General features: G+C 41.8%; 1 protein-coding gene across 1 annotated transcript; it reads right to left on the reverse strand.

The window, feature by feature from the left end:
* Positions 1-143: 143 nt before the first annotated feature.
* pbrm1l (polybromo 1, like) lies at positions 144-16,830 on the reverse strand. Its single transcript, XM_056273465.1, has 29 exons — positions 16,693-16,830; positions 16,489-16,586; positions 16,162-16,309; positions 14,088-14,237; positions 13,652-13,768; positions 13,179-13,247; positions 12,979-13,077; positions 12,807-12,892; positions 12,609-12,700; positions 12,307-12,523; positions 11,681-11,822; positions 11,462-11,547; positions 11,002-11,281; positions 10,808-10,913; positions 10,026-10,668; positions 7,411-7,622; positions 7,104-7,295; positions 6,840-6,997; positions 6,018-6,263; positions 5,146-5,291; positions 4,889-5,046; positions 4,431-4,614; positions 4,105-4,312; positions 3,607-3,805; positions 3,370-3,525; positions 2,774-2,935; positions 2,295-2,362; positions 633-837; positions 144-537 (listed from the first exon to the last, which is right to left on the reverse strand). Exons 1-29 carry the CDS (start codon positions 16,828-16,830, stop codon positions 374-376), a joined length of 4,929 nt encoding a protein of 1,642 aa, XP_056129440.1. The 3' UTR covers positions 144-373.
* Positions 16,831-17,668: the final 838 nt, after the last annotated feature.

Raw genomic sequence — 17,668 nt, forward strand, 5'->3', positions numbered from 1 at the left:
ACATCAGGGACAAAGCGGAAGTGCACCGGGAACGAGGGCCTCGGTAAACTTAAGTTCGCTAGCAAAGTGTTATCGTCTCCACTGAATCAAACGTGAAAGAAGTTGCCAGGGTAAGCACAAAAGAGTCGTTTCAACAATCTTGTTAAGCAAATTTATTTTGGCAGTGCCCATTTACAGACATTTCTTTTGTACAGAAATGTAACATCTAAGTTTTAAAAAATGAAGGGAAAAAATCAAAAACACCAAGCTTATTCTGCTAATAAATATAAAATCCATGTTTGACACACTTTAAAATATTGCTTCTAAGGCCTAGTATCCTTAAGTCCATTTCATGAGAACATTGAGTGAGCTGATTACAAGTGGTTTGAGTTTTCTACAGGTTGTATGTCTGGCGGATGTTGAGAGCATCTCGCAGCATCAGGTCACGTAGTCTCCACAGTGCATCTGCCATGGTTGTGTGGGCTCCCTTACTCTTCAGCCAGTGAGTTGGCAGCCGGCTCTCCTGCTCTTTGGTCAGGTGGACATCTCGTCTTTGCACTGTGGGACAGACATAAGGTGGACAAAAATATTCTCAAATAGCAGCAAAACAGCTTCTCTAATTGGATAAATCTCATCAAACAAACAAAACCCACCTTTGAGTGTTTGGTCCCACTTGCTGACAGTGTTAGAATCTGAATTCAAACCCTCAATGTACTTGAGGTAGGCTTCGGAGTGGAGCACCCTCTGGGTCTTAGGTGGTGGAGCCACAAATAGGGGAGTAGTAGGCTGCACATGTGAGGGCTGACCCTGCCCTGGGTATGGTGGAGGGGCATGCTGCCCTGGGCTGAACATCCCAGGCTTGAATGGAAAAGACAAGAAAACAATGCCAACCATTTCAAAAAAATAGCATCTGGGCAGCCTGTGAAATATTGCAATGATTTTGTATTACATAATATGACTCGGTGACAATCTTCCAGATTTTCCCTTTTTTATTCCTTTACAACTCAAGTCCTGATGTTACAATAGCAGTGGTTTCTAGAATAAATATGGCCAGCGACATCTTCCCAGGAGAATCAGTTCATGGCAAGAAGGATTAGTGCGAAAATTCCTTCCTCTGCTTAAACACTAGTCACTTTACTTTAGCACAATTCCCTGATGATATGTTTCACTATGTAATTTACAGAGCGTTTGACACAGTAATAAGAATTTTGTATTATTATAACCTTTATTTAAAACAGGGAGGGCGATTGAGAGCAAGCTCTTTTTACAAGGAGAGCCTGATTACTGTACATGTAAAAAGCACCTGAGAATTACAGTATACATCAACAGATAATACAACAAACAGGCCAAAGACATCAACATAAAGGACAACATCAATTAAAAAAAAGTGCATTCACACTGCTCTGTCAGTCAAGAGATTTAAATTGATTAAAAGGGATTACCTTGTCTAATTCTACAAGCTTCTGCAGATTGTTCTACTTGTGCCACCCAACTTTCGACTGCCAACTCAATTTTCTCTTACTGTATGATAAAGTTATTGGCAGTGAGAAGAGGGCAGCACTGCATTCTATTTATTTACAAAGTACTGCTTTGCAAACTTCCTGGATATCTTAAATTATTGACAATTTTAACACTGCACTGGGTCCCAAGACTATTTGGTCCTCAAAAATCATTATGTCATCAGAGGTTGGGAAACTTCATTTTTAAATACTATGCTCCACAGTGGCACAATCTGCAGAAGCTTGTAAAATTAGACAAACCAATCCCTTTTAATCGATTTAAATCTTTTGACTGACATACAGCAGTGTGAATGCATGTTTTATTTGAAGTGATGTCATCATTTTATGTTGATGTCTTTGGCCTGTTTGTTGCATAATCTGTTGATGTATACTGTAATTCTCATGTGCTTTTATAAGTATTGTAATCAGGGTGTCCTTGTAAGAGAGCTTGCTCTCAATAGTCCTCCCATTTAAATAAAGGTTATAATAATAATAATAAATTGCTATTACTGTGTCAAAGTAAATTAGATAGTAAAACATGTCATCAGGGAATCATGCTAAAGTAAACATTCTTGCCGTGAACTGATTCTCCTTGGAAATTCATTTTGCTGCCCATATATATGTATTAAGAATATGTAAAAAGGTTTGTTTAAGTTGTGTATGAAAATATTGAAATATAGCATACTTGTATGCAAGTTATGGTGGGATGGATTGGCTGGAAAAATGTACATTTTAATATTAAAATACAAGTTATCAAGATAAAATTTACATTTTAAATTGGGTATTTAAAGTAAAAAAAAAAGAAAAAGAGCTTACCTGTTGCATGTATTGGTTGCCAGGTACAGGGGCTCCAGCCATTCCATTCATTCCAGGACTCATCATACCTGTTAAATGGTGCCCATTAATTTTTTTGTATGACAATTTTTGGCAGTGATATCCTACGTTTCAAATATTTAACTGTATTGGGACAAATACTAAGTGTGGGTTTATAGCAATGTATGAGGGGTTAGTGGTTGAACATCAGTATTTACACATGCATTACATGTTTGATCGGTGAATGAGGTATAAAGTATATTGTTGGGTGTAGGACAGATATTGAAACTGTGAGAATATTTTAAGTTTGGTGGAGTCCCTTGAACTTAGTAACCAGGCTTGGTTACTAAGTTCAAGTGACCAGGCTTTGCAGCCCAAACAGACAAGAGGACCACAGCCTGTGGACCAGGTAAACCCCTCCAGCAGGAGAGACACACGACTGGATTTAACTGAGCAAGTGTTGCCAGGACAGAGGTCCTTACCCGGAGGGGGTATGCCAGGGTACCCTGGTATACCTTGCTGGAGATGGTGAGGAGGCAGTGGGGGTCCCCCTAGGGAGTGAGGTGGCATTGGGGCCACACCCAACAAGCCCTCATGGGGGCCCTGCATGGGCATGTAAGGTGGGCCATAACCTCCCATCATGCCTTCGGGAAAGGGGCGAGGAAAGGACAACAACAACATATCCATGCGTAAGTCACATGCAAATGACTAAAAGACTACATGCACTACTTTACTTAAATACAAATATATTGCAGAAAACATTAGTAGAGAAAACAAGCATGTAGGTTAAAAAACAACATGGTTAAAACAGCTTTGTGTCATGCGGTTGATGTCATGCAATTTCTGGTATTAAGCAAGTGATGCTCAAATCCTGGCACATACAAGAAAACAAAAGAACAGCAAATAAAATATATCATTGCCTAGAGAATGCATTTACAGGTCAATGGGACATTCTGAAGGGGCAGATTATGGGGGATTACAGGGTTGTTTTTTAAAAAATAATAAAAAATTTTAAGTCCAGCGTTGTTACCCAGTTGCCAACGTCTCAAACACTCGTGCTGTCTCTGAGAGGGGTTACCTGACACAGGCGTCATGGTCTGGTTTATCATTCCCATAGTACTGGGCGAAGGCACCACCCCCATCAGTGCCCCTGCTGGGGTACCTGCTCTAGGGGAAGCCTGCTGCTGGGCTGCCCTCTCCCGCTCCTGATGCTCCACTATTTTGGCTGCTCGTTCTGTGGCACAGAGAAATAACGTTTTGACTTCAATTCTCAACAAAGTGCTTGAATAACCACACAATGACAGTTTATTCTCACCTTCATATTCGGCTTTCTTGGGAGCCTCCAAGTTCCTCCACTCAGTGCCCACCAGACGACTCAGTTCGCCAAATGAGAAGTCTGGATGTCTTGCTTTGATCACTGCCCGCATCTCGCTACTAAACAGGATATAACCGCTCATGTTTATCTTCCTCTTGGCTCCCTCTTTCTTTGATAAGCCCTTTATCTTAGGAGTGGACTGCAAGTAGGATACATAGACTTGTGTGAATCATCAATCTCAACTTCATGCTCATATTACTAAAAGTAGCTACATGTACTATAAGTAGTATGCATAAGGACATATTTTGTGTTGCAGTATACAAGTGTGTGATAGGAAGCTTAACAAGAATAGATTCAATACTTTAATGGACACAAAATTTGGGGTGGTGGGCTGGGCTGGGTAAAAGCCCTGATATTTGTAAGATCTTGAGTGGAGGGCTGGGCTATGATAGGTAAAGGTCTTTTCATGTTTGTAGGTACATAAAGTGGGTGTAAGACCTGGGAGGGGGTATATGGCATGATTTCCGCATCACTAGCCAGAGGTGTCTGCATTTGAGGCATGGAGGGTGTCTCTGGTGCTTCCTCGTCATCCTCCATTTCCTCCATGTCCTCGTCACCATCTTCAATGTCGGCCAATTTAACCTCTAGCTCCTCAATCTTCTTATCCAGCAGGGGGGATGCTTCCTTCTGGGGCACAATCAGCTTCCTATGTTTGTACAAATGTAAGAAAATTATGAATTCTAGCTTCTCTGGCAATTCAGCCATGACAACCAGCTGTGCCACTTAGTAAACATGAATAGGCACTGCCAAACAATGCCACTGACCTGAAATAGTAGATCTCATCCTCCACCACCTTTGAGGAGAGTGAGAAGCGTTTCAGGCCTTTAAACTTTTTCATCTGCTTCTCACTCTCAATGTAGCGGCTCTCACACAGCAAGATATTCTCTTCTGCCACCTCAGTAGGTCTGCAGGACAGGTAGTCCTTGAAAGAGGATACCACACATTTTCCTGGGAAGCCGAGACAAAACATTGTTGTAAGACTGAACTTGATATTCTTGTCATGCTGTTTGTAGCACAGGGTCTCAATGAGCTAAGTTTTCACTGTAAGGTCAGACAAATATAATTTTGCAAGAGTAAAATATACAGTTATAAGATGAAGGAAAGAAAGGATGATCAGTGTCCTCTTTATCTGAGAGGCTGAATATTTTGACATGTTCACTTAGATTTTTATACGCACATTAACAAAAAAACAAAAAAAAACATGATAAAACATTAGCACTACCTAAGACACAGGTCATAGGCAAAGTCTCCTCCACATTGCTCAGGAATACTTCTCTCTTGTAGAACATCTTTGTGGGCTCATGTTCTGTTTCCTCGGGACGGACAAAGATTGGCCCAAAGAAGAAAGTTGCTCCATTCTGCACCCACAATTTTTCCACCCTATAATCAAATTATGTGATGGTAACAGAATCACCATATCACACTATTACATGTTATTTGATTTAAATAACATACCCCTTGCCATGAAAACACACCCACCTGGCAACCCTCGGTTTTGACAGACCATGTGACTTCATGTAAACACAGTCTCCAACCTTAAGCCACATGTTGTTGTAACACAACTGTTCGTAATACTGACAGCCAGGCTCAGCTCCACTCATCTCCACTGGGACGTCCTCTTTTTCCTTGATGACCGCATGCACAAAAACACACACATGTAGGTTGGTTGTTGATATTACGGCAAACAAGTCTAATGTAGCTCATCTGCTTCCTAGCCCGGTCCTGTTCAGGGAAGGCTTGCTGAGCTATCAATCCCCCCCGTAACTAATCCACTGTAGTCTTTACTGACAAACGGCTTCAATTCAAAGTGGTAATGTGGTCTATTTCCTGACCCCCCCCCCCGGTCCTCCAACATCATCCTCTTTGCTGACTTCCAGTGTGGAGATGATGCTTTGCTGCTTCGTTTAAACCCTTGTCAATCCCATTTTAGATCAAACCTCCTACCTACCAACTTCGAAGAGGTGATATGGAATCTTGACTGTTTAGTCAGATTTCAAAAAGGCAAATATTGGATGGATTTTGGCTATTTTCACTCTATTTAAAACTTAATAACACTGCCATTTGGGTTAAAGAGAAAAACAATACTTGTCTAAATTAAAAACAATTCTATTTGCTGTAGAAACAACAGGTAATGTGCTCCTCAAAAACATTATATATAGGATAAAATATGACAAATAAAATGGTCATAGCACAAAAAGTGTGCAAGTTATCTAAAAAAAAATTTTTTTTTAAAAATCCCAAATAATTAAAACAGGTAACTTTGTGTGTGGAAAAGAACTCAAAGGCAAGCATGGCTGTGCGGCCATGCTGATTATAACATAAACTGTCCAAAAGTTCTGACGTCCTCTCACCTTGTCCATAAAACTCCCACTATCTGTATCCGACACCGTCACTTGTTTTTCCTGGTCAGGCTTGGCAAACATGGAAGCAACGCGCACCACGGGCAACGGCACTTCCCGAGGGACAAATCTTACAGAGCTCGCAGGCATAGCCGACATCTTAAGCTTCTTGAAGGACTTACTCCTGGCAGCATAGCGGGACTCGCAGACATAAACATCCTCTGCTCTGTAACCCTCGGGCTGAAATTTGAAATAGTCCTACAAAACAAAAACAAAACGTAATCATTACGGCCACCCTTTTTTTTTTTTGGATTCTTTCCTTCTTTTTCTCCCCAATTGTATCCGGCCAATTACCCCACTCATCGGAGCCGTCCCAGTCGCTGCTCCGCCCCCTCCGCCAATCCGGGGAGGGCTGCAGACTACCATGTTTCCTCTGATACATGTGGAATCGCCAGCCGCTTCTGTTCACCTGACAGTGAGGAGTTTCACCAGGGGGACGGCGCACGTGGGAGGGTCACGCTATTCCCCCCAGTTCCCCCTCCCCCCCGAACAGGCACCCCGACCGACCATAGGAGGCGCTAGTGCAGCGACCAGGACACACACCCACATCCGGCTTACCACCCGCAGACACGGCCAATTGTGTGTAGGGATGCCCGACCAAGCCACGGGGATTCAAAATGGGGATCCCCATGTTGGTAGGCAACGGAATAGACCACTACACTACCCGAACACCCGACATGCTACCTTTTTAATGAATTTCGTCTCTTTTGTATATATAAAATCGAAAATAATTGAGAGATGAATTTTCCTTATTTTTTCAGTGGACGGTCTTACCTTCACAAACATGACCATGCACTTGCCAAGGACTTTGTTGATGGGCACTTTGTTATAGTAGTCACTCTTGAAGACCTCTTTTTCCAGGAACTTCCGTGTAGCCAAGTGGAAGGTTTCACTGGGTCTATAGAACCAACAGCCGAAGAGCCACTTCTCGCCTTTTCAAACAGACCCATTATAGTACGGTCAACAGACAGATTAAAAAAAAATTACACAGTGACATTACTGGTTGATCTAAAGGCAATAAACGAAGAAGTTAGCTACCTGATTTATCCTCCCAGAGTCGCTCAATACAGACCACGTGTGGCTTGAGGTTTGGCTCCGCAGGCTGTACGTAGACATACTCCCCCACACGGTAGTTTCGGTTTTCAAAGCTGAAGTCCTGACTGTACATACGCTCTGGTCCTGACTGCCACGCTTCTCCTGGCAGATCCTCTGCATTCTCCCCTTCTTTTTCTTTGGGAGAGAAATATTGATTGGTTTCACATTAGTTTAGCATCGACACCCCATTCAAAGCGTTTATGGTGCAAATAAAGCAAAAAATACTTCAGTCTTACACATACTCACACACCTTTTTTTTCCTCCTCTCTCTTCAGCTTGTCCTCCTCAATCTCCCTGGGGATTTTCTCCCTCTTCTCCTGATCCACATCGCCGTGCAGTTGTTTTGAGGTGTAGTTGAGTGCGGGAGAGAGTAGGATCTCTCCATTCTTGCATAGCTCATCCCTGATCTTAATGAAAAACTGCTGTAGTTCAACTGCATCCTCAAAGATATCGGAGTCGGTCCTGTAAGTAAATAAAACACTCTGAACTACAAAGACACAATCAGCGTACATATATACAACTAGCCCTGAATGACATGGTTTATTGAGTAGTAACAATGTGCTTCATTGTGTTGCTGTAAAAAACAAATCCCAAATGATCAAGGGCATTTTTGATGAGCATGTAAATTTCTGCTCGATACAAAAGAAAAACTCGCACACTTCTCATATTTCACAACTAATCTACAAGAGCAGGCTGTCTGATTTAATTTACTCCGATTTAAGGGTTCTTGGATATATTGAGTTTGTTGCTAGTGAGTGACACGCAGGCTCTGCATGCATGGCGAACCACCAATCACAATCATTCTTTTTTTGGGGGGAGATTTTTCCCTCCTTTTTTCTCCCCAATTGTATCCGGCCAATTACCCCACTCTTCCGAGCCGTCCCGGTCGCCACTTCACCCCCTCTGCTGATCCGGGGAGGGCTGCAGACTATCACATGTCTCCTCTGATACATGTGGAGTCGCCAGCTGCTTCTTTTCAGGTGGACAGTGAGGAGTTTCACCAGGGGGACATAGCGTGTGGGAGACTCACGCTATTCCCCCCAGTTCCCCCTCCTGCCGCAAAACAAGCGCCCCGACCGACCAGACCAGATGTACTAGTGCCTACTAGTACAGCAACCAGAACACATACCCACATCCGGCTTCCCATCTGTAGACACAGCCAATTGTGTCTGTTGGGGAGCCCGACCAAGCCGGAGGTAACAAGGAGATTCAAACCACGCCACCCAGACGCCCCAGTCACAATCATTCTTGATCAGTCTATCAAACAACCAAAGCAGGACCCACTAGTCATCGACCTCAACCTGAAAATGAATGAGCAACAGGAGAAAAGCACCGAAAAGGAAGATTTGGTTGCAAAAAGAAAAGCAACCATCAGTTGAATGGATTTTTAAAATTTCCAATTATATTTAAGACTGGGTTTTGTTTTTTTTTTTTTTTTTTGTCTTCTCTTATTCATTGTCATTTTTATTTTGGTGAAGCGCAGACTACATATTGTGAATGTTGGACCGTGCATATTTTGGAACGTTTTATTTCCAACCTGTATCAGGACGTGCGTTTGTCCGCTATTGAGCCCTCTCTACCTGCTGTCAGCTCTCACGGTAGGATGGCAAGATATTTACACACTACTCTCCAACAAACAACCAAAATCTCCACAATTCAGTTTTTATCATTATTATTTTCTACGCAGATGAACTCCCCTACAAAATAAGCCCAATCATCCTAGAATGATTGATTCTTTCCAAATAGAGCTATTCAAATCATCTGGTGAAAATTCCTGTCTTTTTTCATATCACATCTATATCGCAGAAAAAATAAATATAGTAATGAGTTTTTTCCCCAATATCGTGCAGCTCTAATTTAATGCCTTGGGGCCGTTATTGTTAATGACAAACATTAACCTTTTTGCACCGAGGCAGGTAAGTTTCTTTTGCAGTTCACAGCATTAGTTCTTTCCATATCTAAGCAACATTGGCATTGTAGCTGAAACATTCCTAATTGAATAGGTGTTGAATAGAAATCAAATCAGAATCCTTCAAATCAAAATCGAATCGTGCCACCCCCCAGCCATAGTGAGTAAGAGAAAGTATTCAAAAGGATCTTGAAGGTCTTGAGGATATTTACTTTCAGAGTAACATTTTCTTTCATCTGCCCAAAAAATGTCAATAAAGGCCTTTGTTTTCAATGGTCTCTTATTGCTGATGTGGTTTATGAGTGTAGAAAGTCAGATAAATTTTCTGAAGCTGTCATCCATCGTAATGACAGATTTTACACTGCTTATCAAATTAATCATATGCCTGAATCTTGCGTATGAGAAAATTATTGCCACAATGCTTCACCCTTCTGTAAAAGTTACTTATCGCCCAAACCCGTATCACCCTTGGTCATATGGTTATCAATTTTAGGAGCAATGTTAAACAAATATTTTAGCACCATTCGTAAATTGGGTATAAATTAAAACTGGTTTATCCTTGAGGCTCAAAACAGATATCCATCCATCCATCCATTATCTGAACCACTTATCCTGCTCGCAGGGATGCTGGAGCCTATCCCAGCAGTCATTGGGTGGCAGGCAGGGAGACACCCTGGACAGGCCACCAGGCCATCACAGGGCAAAATTATCAAATTATCAAAACAGATAATTAGAAGAAAAAAGTGACAGAGACACACACACACACACACACACACACACAACTAGGCAGGGTTGTAACTACGTCCCAAAGTATTGTAAAGGACACAAACAACCCTTACTGCCTAAAGAAGCCAAAGCAATTGACTACTATTTCTACAGAGAAAAACATTTCCAATTAAAACGAGTGACTCTGACGACTATGCAGACGGGTGGCTTTTCAAAATATGTTTGCATACCTGTGCAGCTTCCTTGCCTTTTCTAGCACTTCAAACATATGGTCCTGAAAGACGTCCAGACGCCTGTAACGGCCACGTTCTACATTTGCCCTGATTATGTCAAAGTTGAGCGGCTGCTTCTCAGGGTTGGCTGTGTCCACTGCGGGGATCTCAGCCAGCGAGTCGCTGTAGCAGCGCCCCTCCTCATCCTGGTGGCCCAGTACCGACACAAACAAGTTCCTGATCAGCTCTCGGACCAGGGAGCCCACAGCAGGTTCCCTGGCGTCCTCTGCTCCCTCCTGCTGTTTGCGTGTCTCCAGCAGCACCCGGTGCAGCACCAGAGCATCCCGGTAGATCAGGGACTCAGGCTCGTTGTAAGTGCAGGCATTGTTGAACATGAGGGCAAAATCTTCCACCAGGGCTTCTACATCCTGAAAGCGGCCGGCTGCCATGTGACTCCGCAATCGCTCCATATCAATGGGCCGTTTGATGGTGGCATAGTAGTCAGGCAGCTCAGCACGCGACGGCAAGCGGAGGAAGATGGTGCTGAGTCGCCGGCCACGGCGGTCAGTGAAGTTTCTCACAGCATCATAGAGCTCATTTAACCGCTGCTGGAGAGGGGTGAGGTATTTGGACTTCTTTGGAGACACACCACCACTCTTTCCTGGAAGAAACAATGTCATGAGTAAACACAGTGATTGGTATCAAAAATGTCAGTGTCAGCAAAATCAGGAGCCTCCATCAGTCAGACAAAGATGTTTTATGTGCAGAGGTTTTGAAATGTTTGAATGACATGAACCTACTTAGTTTCAGTTTGGGAGATCCTACTTCTTCCTCTTCAGGTACTGGTCCTAACTCCTTCCGCTTATCTTTCACTATCTTCTCCAAAATGTCAGCATCATTATACACCTTGATAAAGAAAATTATATTTAAACAGACATTAAGCGCAAATATTAGGATTTCACATTTTCCCCCTTTACACAGCTACACTGCCTACCTGAGATCCCTCCTCATTGTAATGCCTGGCATTGCGGAACATCAGCTTCATGTCGGCAAACAGAGCTTCTTCTGCTGCATAGCGCTCAGTACGGATGTTGTGCTCGATGGTCTTCAGGTCCATTGGTTCAAGAATGACTTTATAGTAGTCAGGGTAGTCCTTTTTGGAGGGCTTGACCATGAAGAGTTCACACAGACGTCGGTTGGTACCAGCTTCCCTAGCCTCTGTCACCGCCGCATACAGGGCCTTCATTCGGTTCTTTTTGACGTTCTTCTTGTGACTGTGTGCAAATGGGTAAGTAATATGAATACATCTTTGTCTTTGGTAGTGATACCACAAGACAGACAGCAACATGAAAAATGTGTATCCGTTTTGTTATGATGTTTACAATGTAAAACTGCAAAATCCTGGTCTTTGACAGTGAAAAACAAACATCTGACAGTGCTAGACAGCATCACACCTTTTCCTCTTGGTGCTCCCAGTATCAGATGAAAGAATGCTGTCTCCATCCTCGTCATCTCTTCTCACAAGTTCTCTCTTTTTCAACTATGAAAAAAAAATCTCTCATTGCATATAACTATAAGCATATGTCTGAATGACAGACACATACACATACATAAATTGACATATAGCAGTATACTCCTAAGCAAAATTCCACACAAGCTTTAGAGATCATTACCTGCATGATCTGCTGAAGTCGGATAGCTCGTTTGTAAATGCCCGAGTTAGGCATATTGTAGCGCTTGGCATTCTCAAACATTACGGTGAGGTCAGCTTCTACCTGCTCACAGTTTTCATACTCACCATTTTTCATCTTCTCCCTGGTGAGAAACAATAGGTTATTATAATCATTGTGTGTTGTAGTGTTATTTTATTCTATGTTAAGTACACTGAGAGAGCCACGAAACCAGAGTCAATTTCCATGTATGTGCAAACCTACATGGTCAATAAACATGATTCTGATTAATCTACTGGGGGGGGGGGCAGTAGCTCAGGAGGTAGAGCAGGTCATCCAGTAACTGGAGGATTCCTGGTCCAGTCCTCAGCTCCACCTGGCAAAAATGTAAAGGAGTCCCTGAGCAAGACACCTAACCCATAATTGCTGCTGAGGAGCTGGTTGTTACATTGCATGGTTGACACCATCACCATTGTGTGTGTGTGTGTGTGTGTGGGTGTAAATGTGAGGCATTCATTGTAAAGTGCTTTGAGTGGCTGTTGCAGCCAGAAAAGCGCTATATAAATGCAGTCCATTTACCATTTTACTGACAGTGTCTTGAGTGGATTTACTGAATGATCATTCCTTACCTTATTTGTTGCAGAGAGACGGGCTGTTTGATCTGCTGATAGTAGTCGGGATATTCCTTGCGAGAGGGCAACTGCAGGAATGGTTCAGAGAGCAACTGGCCTTGGTTGTTCCTCCCTCCCCTCACAGCTTCATACAGCTGGAAGATAGGGTTGCTTATATCCATACTGGAACTCAGGCACTCTGCCTCTGACTCCCCTTCATCATAGCGCACAGAGCCTACAAACATGCATGAAGAAGGGGTTCATTTTCCTAATTACTTTCTACTCCCAACAAACAGAAGAGGCAGAGTGCTGATGCTTACCAGAAAGCACGGGGTCCTCTTCACTCTCTGATCCATACTGAAGTGATAGGGTGATGGCAGAGAGTCGCTCCCCCTGGGCAGACCTGCGATTTCTTTGACAGCCGCAATACCAAGGCAAGATTTATGGCATGTAAGAAATTACTTTATCAACATCTTTTTTATTTTTCATGGAATAACAACTTCATAGTGCTGAAATACCTGATGCGAAGACTAGTTTTGGTGGGCTCAGCATGTTCAAGTTCAGTCTTCCGCTGGATGAAGACTTTTTTGATGGTGTTAGCATCCTAAGGGAACAAAGACTAAGTGTGACATAACATCAACTGTTAAAGCAACTGTAAAAATGTGCAAATGAAAGGAGAGATGAATGCACCTTAAAAACCTGAGATCCTGGTTCATTATAAGTTTTGGCATTTTTGGCCAACAGGTCAATGTCCTTGGCCATAGCATTGACACTTTTATAGTATCCAATCTAAAAAAGTAAAATAAATTGGAAGTGGTTACAAAGAAAAAAATGATACTAACAACACTTGCACACAAAAATCACAAAACGGCATCAATGGAATTGGCTACCTGTATTCGTTGAGCAATGGCTCGAAGATCAATTGGTTCTTTTATTATGGCATAGTAGTCAGGGTAATGCTGGAAAAAAAATTGTGACTGTAAGACTGTTAGACAGAATACATCATCATTACATCATTTGAGTGGAGGCAGAGCTGTACTAAATTATGCCAGATTAGTACCAAAATCTGGAATCCATAGTTTACCATCATTAAAGGGCTGTAAAAATAAATGTTAAGAGCTGAAACCAGAAACAATGCCTAGCTGTGGTCTGCCACCATAAAGTTAAAAAAAAAAAACCCAATGGCAACAGCAAGGTGTGTCATCATTGCGATTTAAACCAACTAGCCAATTTAATTCAATCTCTCACTCGAATGGTTTGGGTCCTGTTCAGTAACCAAACTTGACTCCACTAAAACCAATACCTAACCAAGTCACACTTTCAGCTAACCTGTAAAAGGTAAACTTTCTCTTAAATTACTTACCACTTTGGAAGGCAGTTTCTGAAAGAGTTCACTGACCAGATGTCCTGAAGAGTCAGTGTGAGACACCACAGCCTCCAAGAGCTGCTCCAAAACTTCCTTTAAACAGCCGGTTTGGGTCTACAAATTAAAAAAAAAAAATGCAGGGATTAGTTCTCTGCCAGAGAAAGTTGAATGTTGTTTATATAGCATTAAGTTACTTGACTATCAGTGAACTCACAATTTCATTTGAAAAATGTTCAACAAATATTGTAAATGAAGCAGTAAGTAAATTAGTAATTCTAGTTGCAAATACGACAATATCTACCATTTACAAGCACGTGGTATGCACATATTTGGTGGCTGAGCTCTGTCCTAGCATTTAGGTATCTTTCAAGATCTTACAGAGATGGAAATACCATGAATTATATGTATACATGTAAAAACTAAGCAGAATTACCTCATCTTCAGTGGAAATTCCTGTATTATCAAGCATATCATCACCATCTTCATCCTCCTCATCCCCATCTCCAGGTTGCACAAACTCATTCCTTGTCTGCACATATATTTCCCACAATTTGCATGCGGCTCGATACTCTTCACTGTCAGGCTGGGAAAACCAAACTGGATTTTATTTTTTTTAAATAAAAATACAAGAGTTGGCATTGTCTCTAGCTATGCAGACAATACCAACAACTTTTAAGACATGCTATAGTGTAATCATTAATATGTATGAATTAACTTCTCTCACATGCACGTGTGTGTGTATAAATATAAATATATATACGTGTATATATATATATATATATATATATATATATATATATACACACAGACCGATAGATAGACAGACAGACAGACAGACAGACAGACAGACAGACAGACAGACAGACAGACAGACAGACAGACAGACAGATAGATAGATAGATAGATAGATAGATAGATAGATAGATAGATAGATACACACTGATGAGTCAAAACATTATGACAACCTGCCAAATATGCTGTTGGCCACCGTGTGCACCAAGACAGCACCAACCCGTCGAGGCATGAACTCTACAAGATCCCTGAAGGTGTTCTGTGATATGGCACCAAAACATTAGCAGCAGATCCTTCAACTCCTGTAAATTGTGAGGTGGAGCCACCATGAATCCAACTTGTAGGTCCAGCACATCCCACAGACGCTCCACTGGATTGAGATCTTGAGAATTTGGAGGCCAGGGCAACAACTTGAACACTTCATCACATTCCTCAAACCAGTCCCGAACAATATGTGCAGTGTGGTAGGGCGCATTATCCCGCTGAAAGAGGCCATGGCCATCAGGGAATACCATTGCTATGAAGGGGTGTACCTGGTCTGCAACGATGTGTAGGTAGGTGGCACGTGTCAAATTGATGTCCACAAGAATGGCCTTGACACAGGGTTTCCCAGCAAAACATTGCCCAGAGCATCACACTGCCTCCACCAGCTTGTTGTCTTGCTACAGTGTATCCTGGTACCATCACTTACCCAGGTAAACAGTGCACACGTACACAGCCATTCACGTGATCTAAAAGAAAACAGGACTCATCGGACCAGGCCACCTTCTTCCACTGGTCCAAGGTCCAGTTCCAACGCTCGCATGCTCATTGTAGGCGCTGTCGACGGCGGACAGGGGTCATCATGGGAACTGACCGGTATGCAGCTAAGGAGCCACATACACAGTGGGGTGCAATGCACTGTGTGTTGTGACACATGCCTCCTGTAGCTATCATTAAAATTTACTGTGAATTGTACCACAGTAGACCTTCTGTTGGTTTGAACCAGATGGGATAGCCTTTGTTGCCTTCAGGAACCAAGGCTCATCTATGCGCAACACCCTGATACTGGTTTGTCCCTCCTTGCACCACTGTTGGTAGGTACTCACCACTACTGACCAGGAAAACCCCACAAGCCTTGCCATTTCAGAGATACTCTAACTCAGTCATCTGACCATAACAATTCGGCCCTTGTCAAAGTTGCTAAGGTCTTAACTCTCTATTTCTCCTGCATCCAACATGTTGACTAGGAGAACTGTTTTTCTGCTTACCATCTAATCTACCCAGACCTAGACATGTGCCCTTGTTTGGAGATGATCAATGTTATTCAGTTCACCTGTGAATGGTCATAATGTTTTGGCTCATTGCATTATATTATGTAAGACTCATTACTCCTGCAAAATAAATTACAACATGACTGTAATCTGATTAATTACAACACTATGTTACTCTAATTTTAATGTGGTTTTTCACTCAAACCAGACATTTAGATCAATACATGGCTATATCAGTGATTTGTTGGTAAATCTGAAAAACTGATTACAAAAAAGTGTAGAATAGACATTTAAAACAGTTACATTACACACAATTTGACTGAAATCTTCCAACAAATCTATGCTTGACTTACCTGGTGCTACAAAACACCTAAAAATATTTGAATGTACATTTTGGTTATTGCAAAATAAACAAGTTACTCAAAAAATAGTTAATTCAAGCGAGTTAGTTTTTAGCCTTACCTTGTAGTATGATTTGGCATTATTCAACATGAGCTGGAAATCGGCTGTAAACTGCTCAACATCATTGTAATCCTCTGACTTGAGCTTCTGTTGAATCTTTGTCAAATCAATAGGCTGGGGCACTATTTCATAATAATCGGGCTGATTCCTGAAAGAGCGAGGGAATACATAAATCAATGTAGTTTTATAAAACTATTCAGTACATTCAATGTCTAAAAACGACTCAATCTTTTAAATTGCTCTAAAGTGCATGATGTGCATTTAATTGCAATGTTTTCCTTGGGAAAATCAAGTTCCCCATCGGCTCAGGCCTATAAGGTACGATACCTTCTCTTTGGTACTCTCACGAAAAATTCACAAAGATGCCTCCCTTGATCATCCTTGTGGTCCCTGATAGTGTTGTACAACTCATGGCATACAGCAATCTGAAGGAGATCAGTCATTTCAACCATTTAAAAGGTAATAAAAAGGCTACAACAGCTTTGGTTTTCCTAATTCTACTAAGACAAAGGGTGCTGTATTGAGTATTACCGGGTCTACCGTAGGAACATTTGAGATTCTTCTTCTTTTTCTACCACTTCCAGGAGTAGAGGAGGAAGCATCCTCAAAGTCACCGCCGCCACTCACACTACTGGAAGGGGAAGTGGCTCTTCTCCTTTTGGAGCTCATTGACACAGCTGGCTGGTCGGTCTACCAACAAGCTAGCCTTCGGGCAAGACAAAAGAGACGTGCATAAGTACCAACAACATTTGATTAGTTTAACATATGTTTAACGAAGGTTATTTGTTTAAACAGTCTAATACATGTGCATTTCTCCAAAAACAACAACCAAATCGTAGCGAAAACATACTTATGTTGCTAACCTTAGCATTAGCGTAAGGTTCATTTTGGATGGATGGAACAAAGCACCTAATGTTAGCATAATGGCCTTACCGGTTTACCGCTTTCTTATTACGAACGCACACATGCCAAAGTATTAGCGTTATTTCAAATAAACAAAGACATCGATGTTTGTTTATTTATCTTACCTAATATTTATCAAAGTTTGCTGTAATTCCCTGAGCGAAAAAGGTGTGCTTCCAAACTAGCCTTGTTTGAAAACTCTTGGCCGGAAGTTGTGATTGTGTTTTCTTTGTGGATCGTGAACCACCACTTCCGGGAAATACTGCCACCACCAGTGCAGCGGCAGTAGTGCGCACAAATAACGCCATGATCGGCTGCAGTTTGACTTGATCAGGTTAAATGCATGGCATGCTGTTTTATCATTTATTCTTTTTAAGGCGCTAGTCACTAAAAATTAGACACTAGTATTTTTTAAATACTAGTCGCTATTGTTTCTTGTTGTCACGTGTTGCTATTGTAAAGTTACTGTTTGCTAAAAAAATATATATATACTGACCCTAAAAATACATTTTCCTTGTCTCTTAGACAATTCTACTAGTAATCATGTATTAGTCACTCTTAACTCTTTATTAATGATAGATGATAATCCATTAATTACAATTTA

Source organism: Lampris incognitus, chromosome 2, assembly GCF_029633865.1.
Source record: "Lampris incognitus isolate fLamInc1 chromosome 2, fLamInc1.hap2, whole genome shotgun sequence".
NCBI classification, from domain to species: Eukaryota; Metazoa; Chordata; class Actinopteri; order Lampriformes; family Lampridae; genus Lampris; species Lampris incognitus.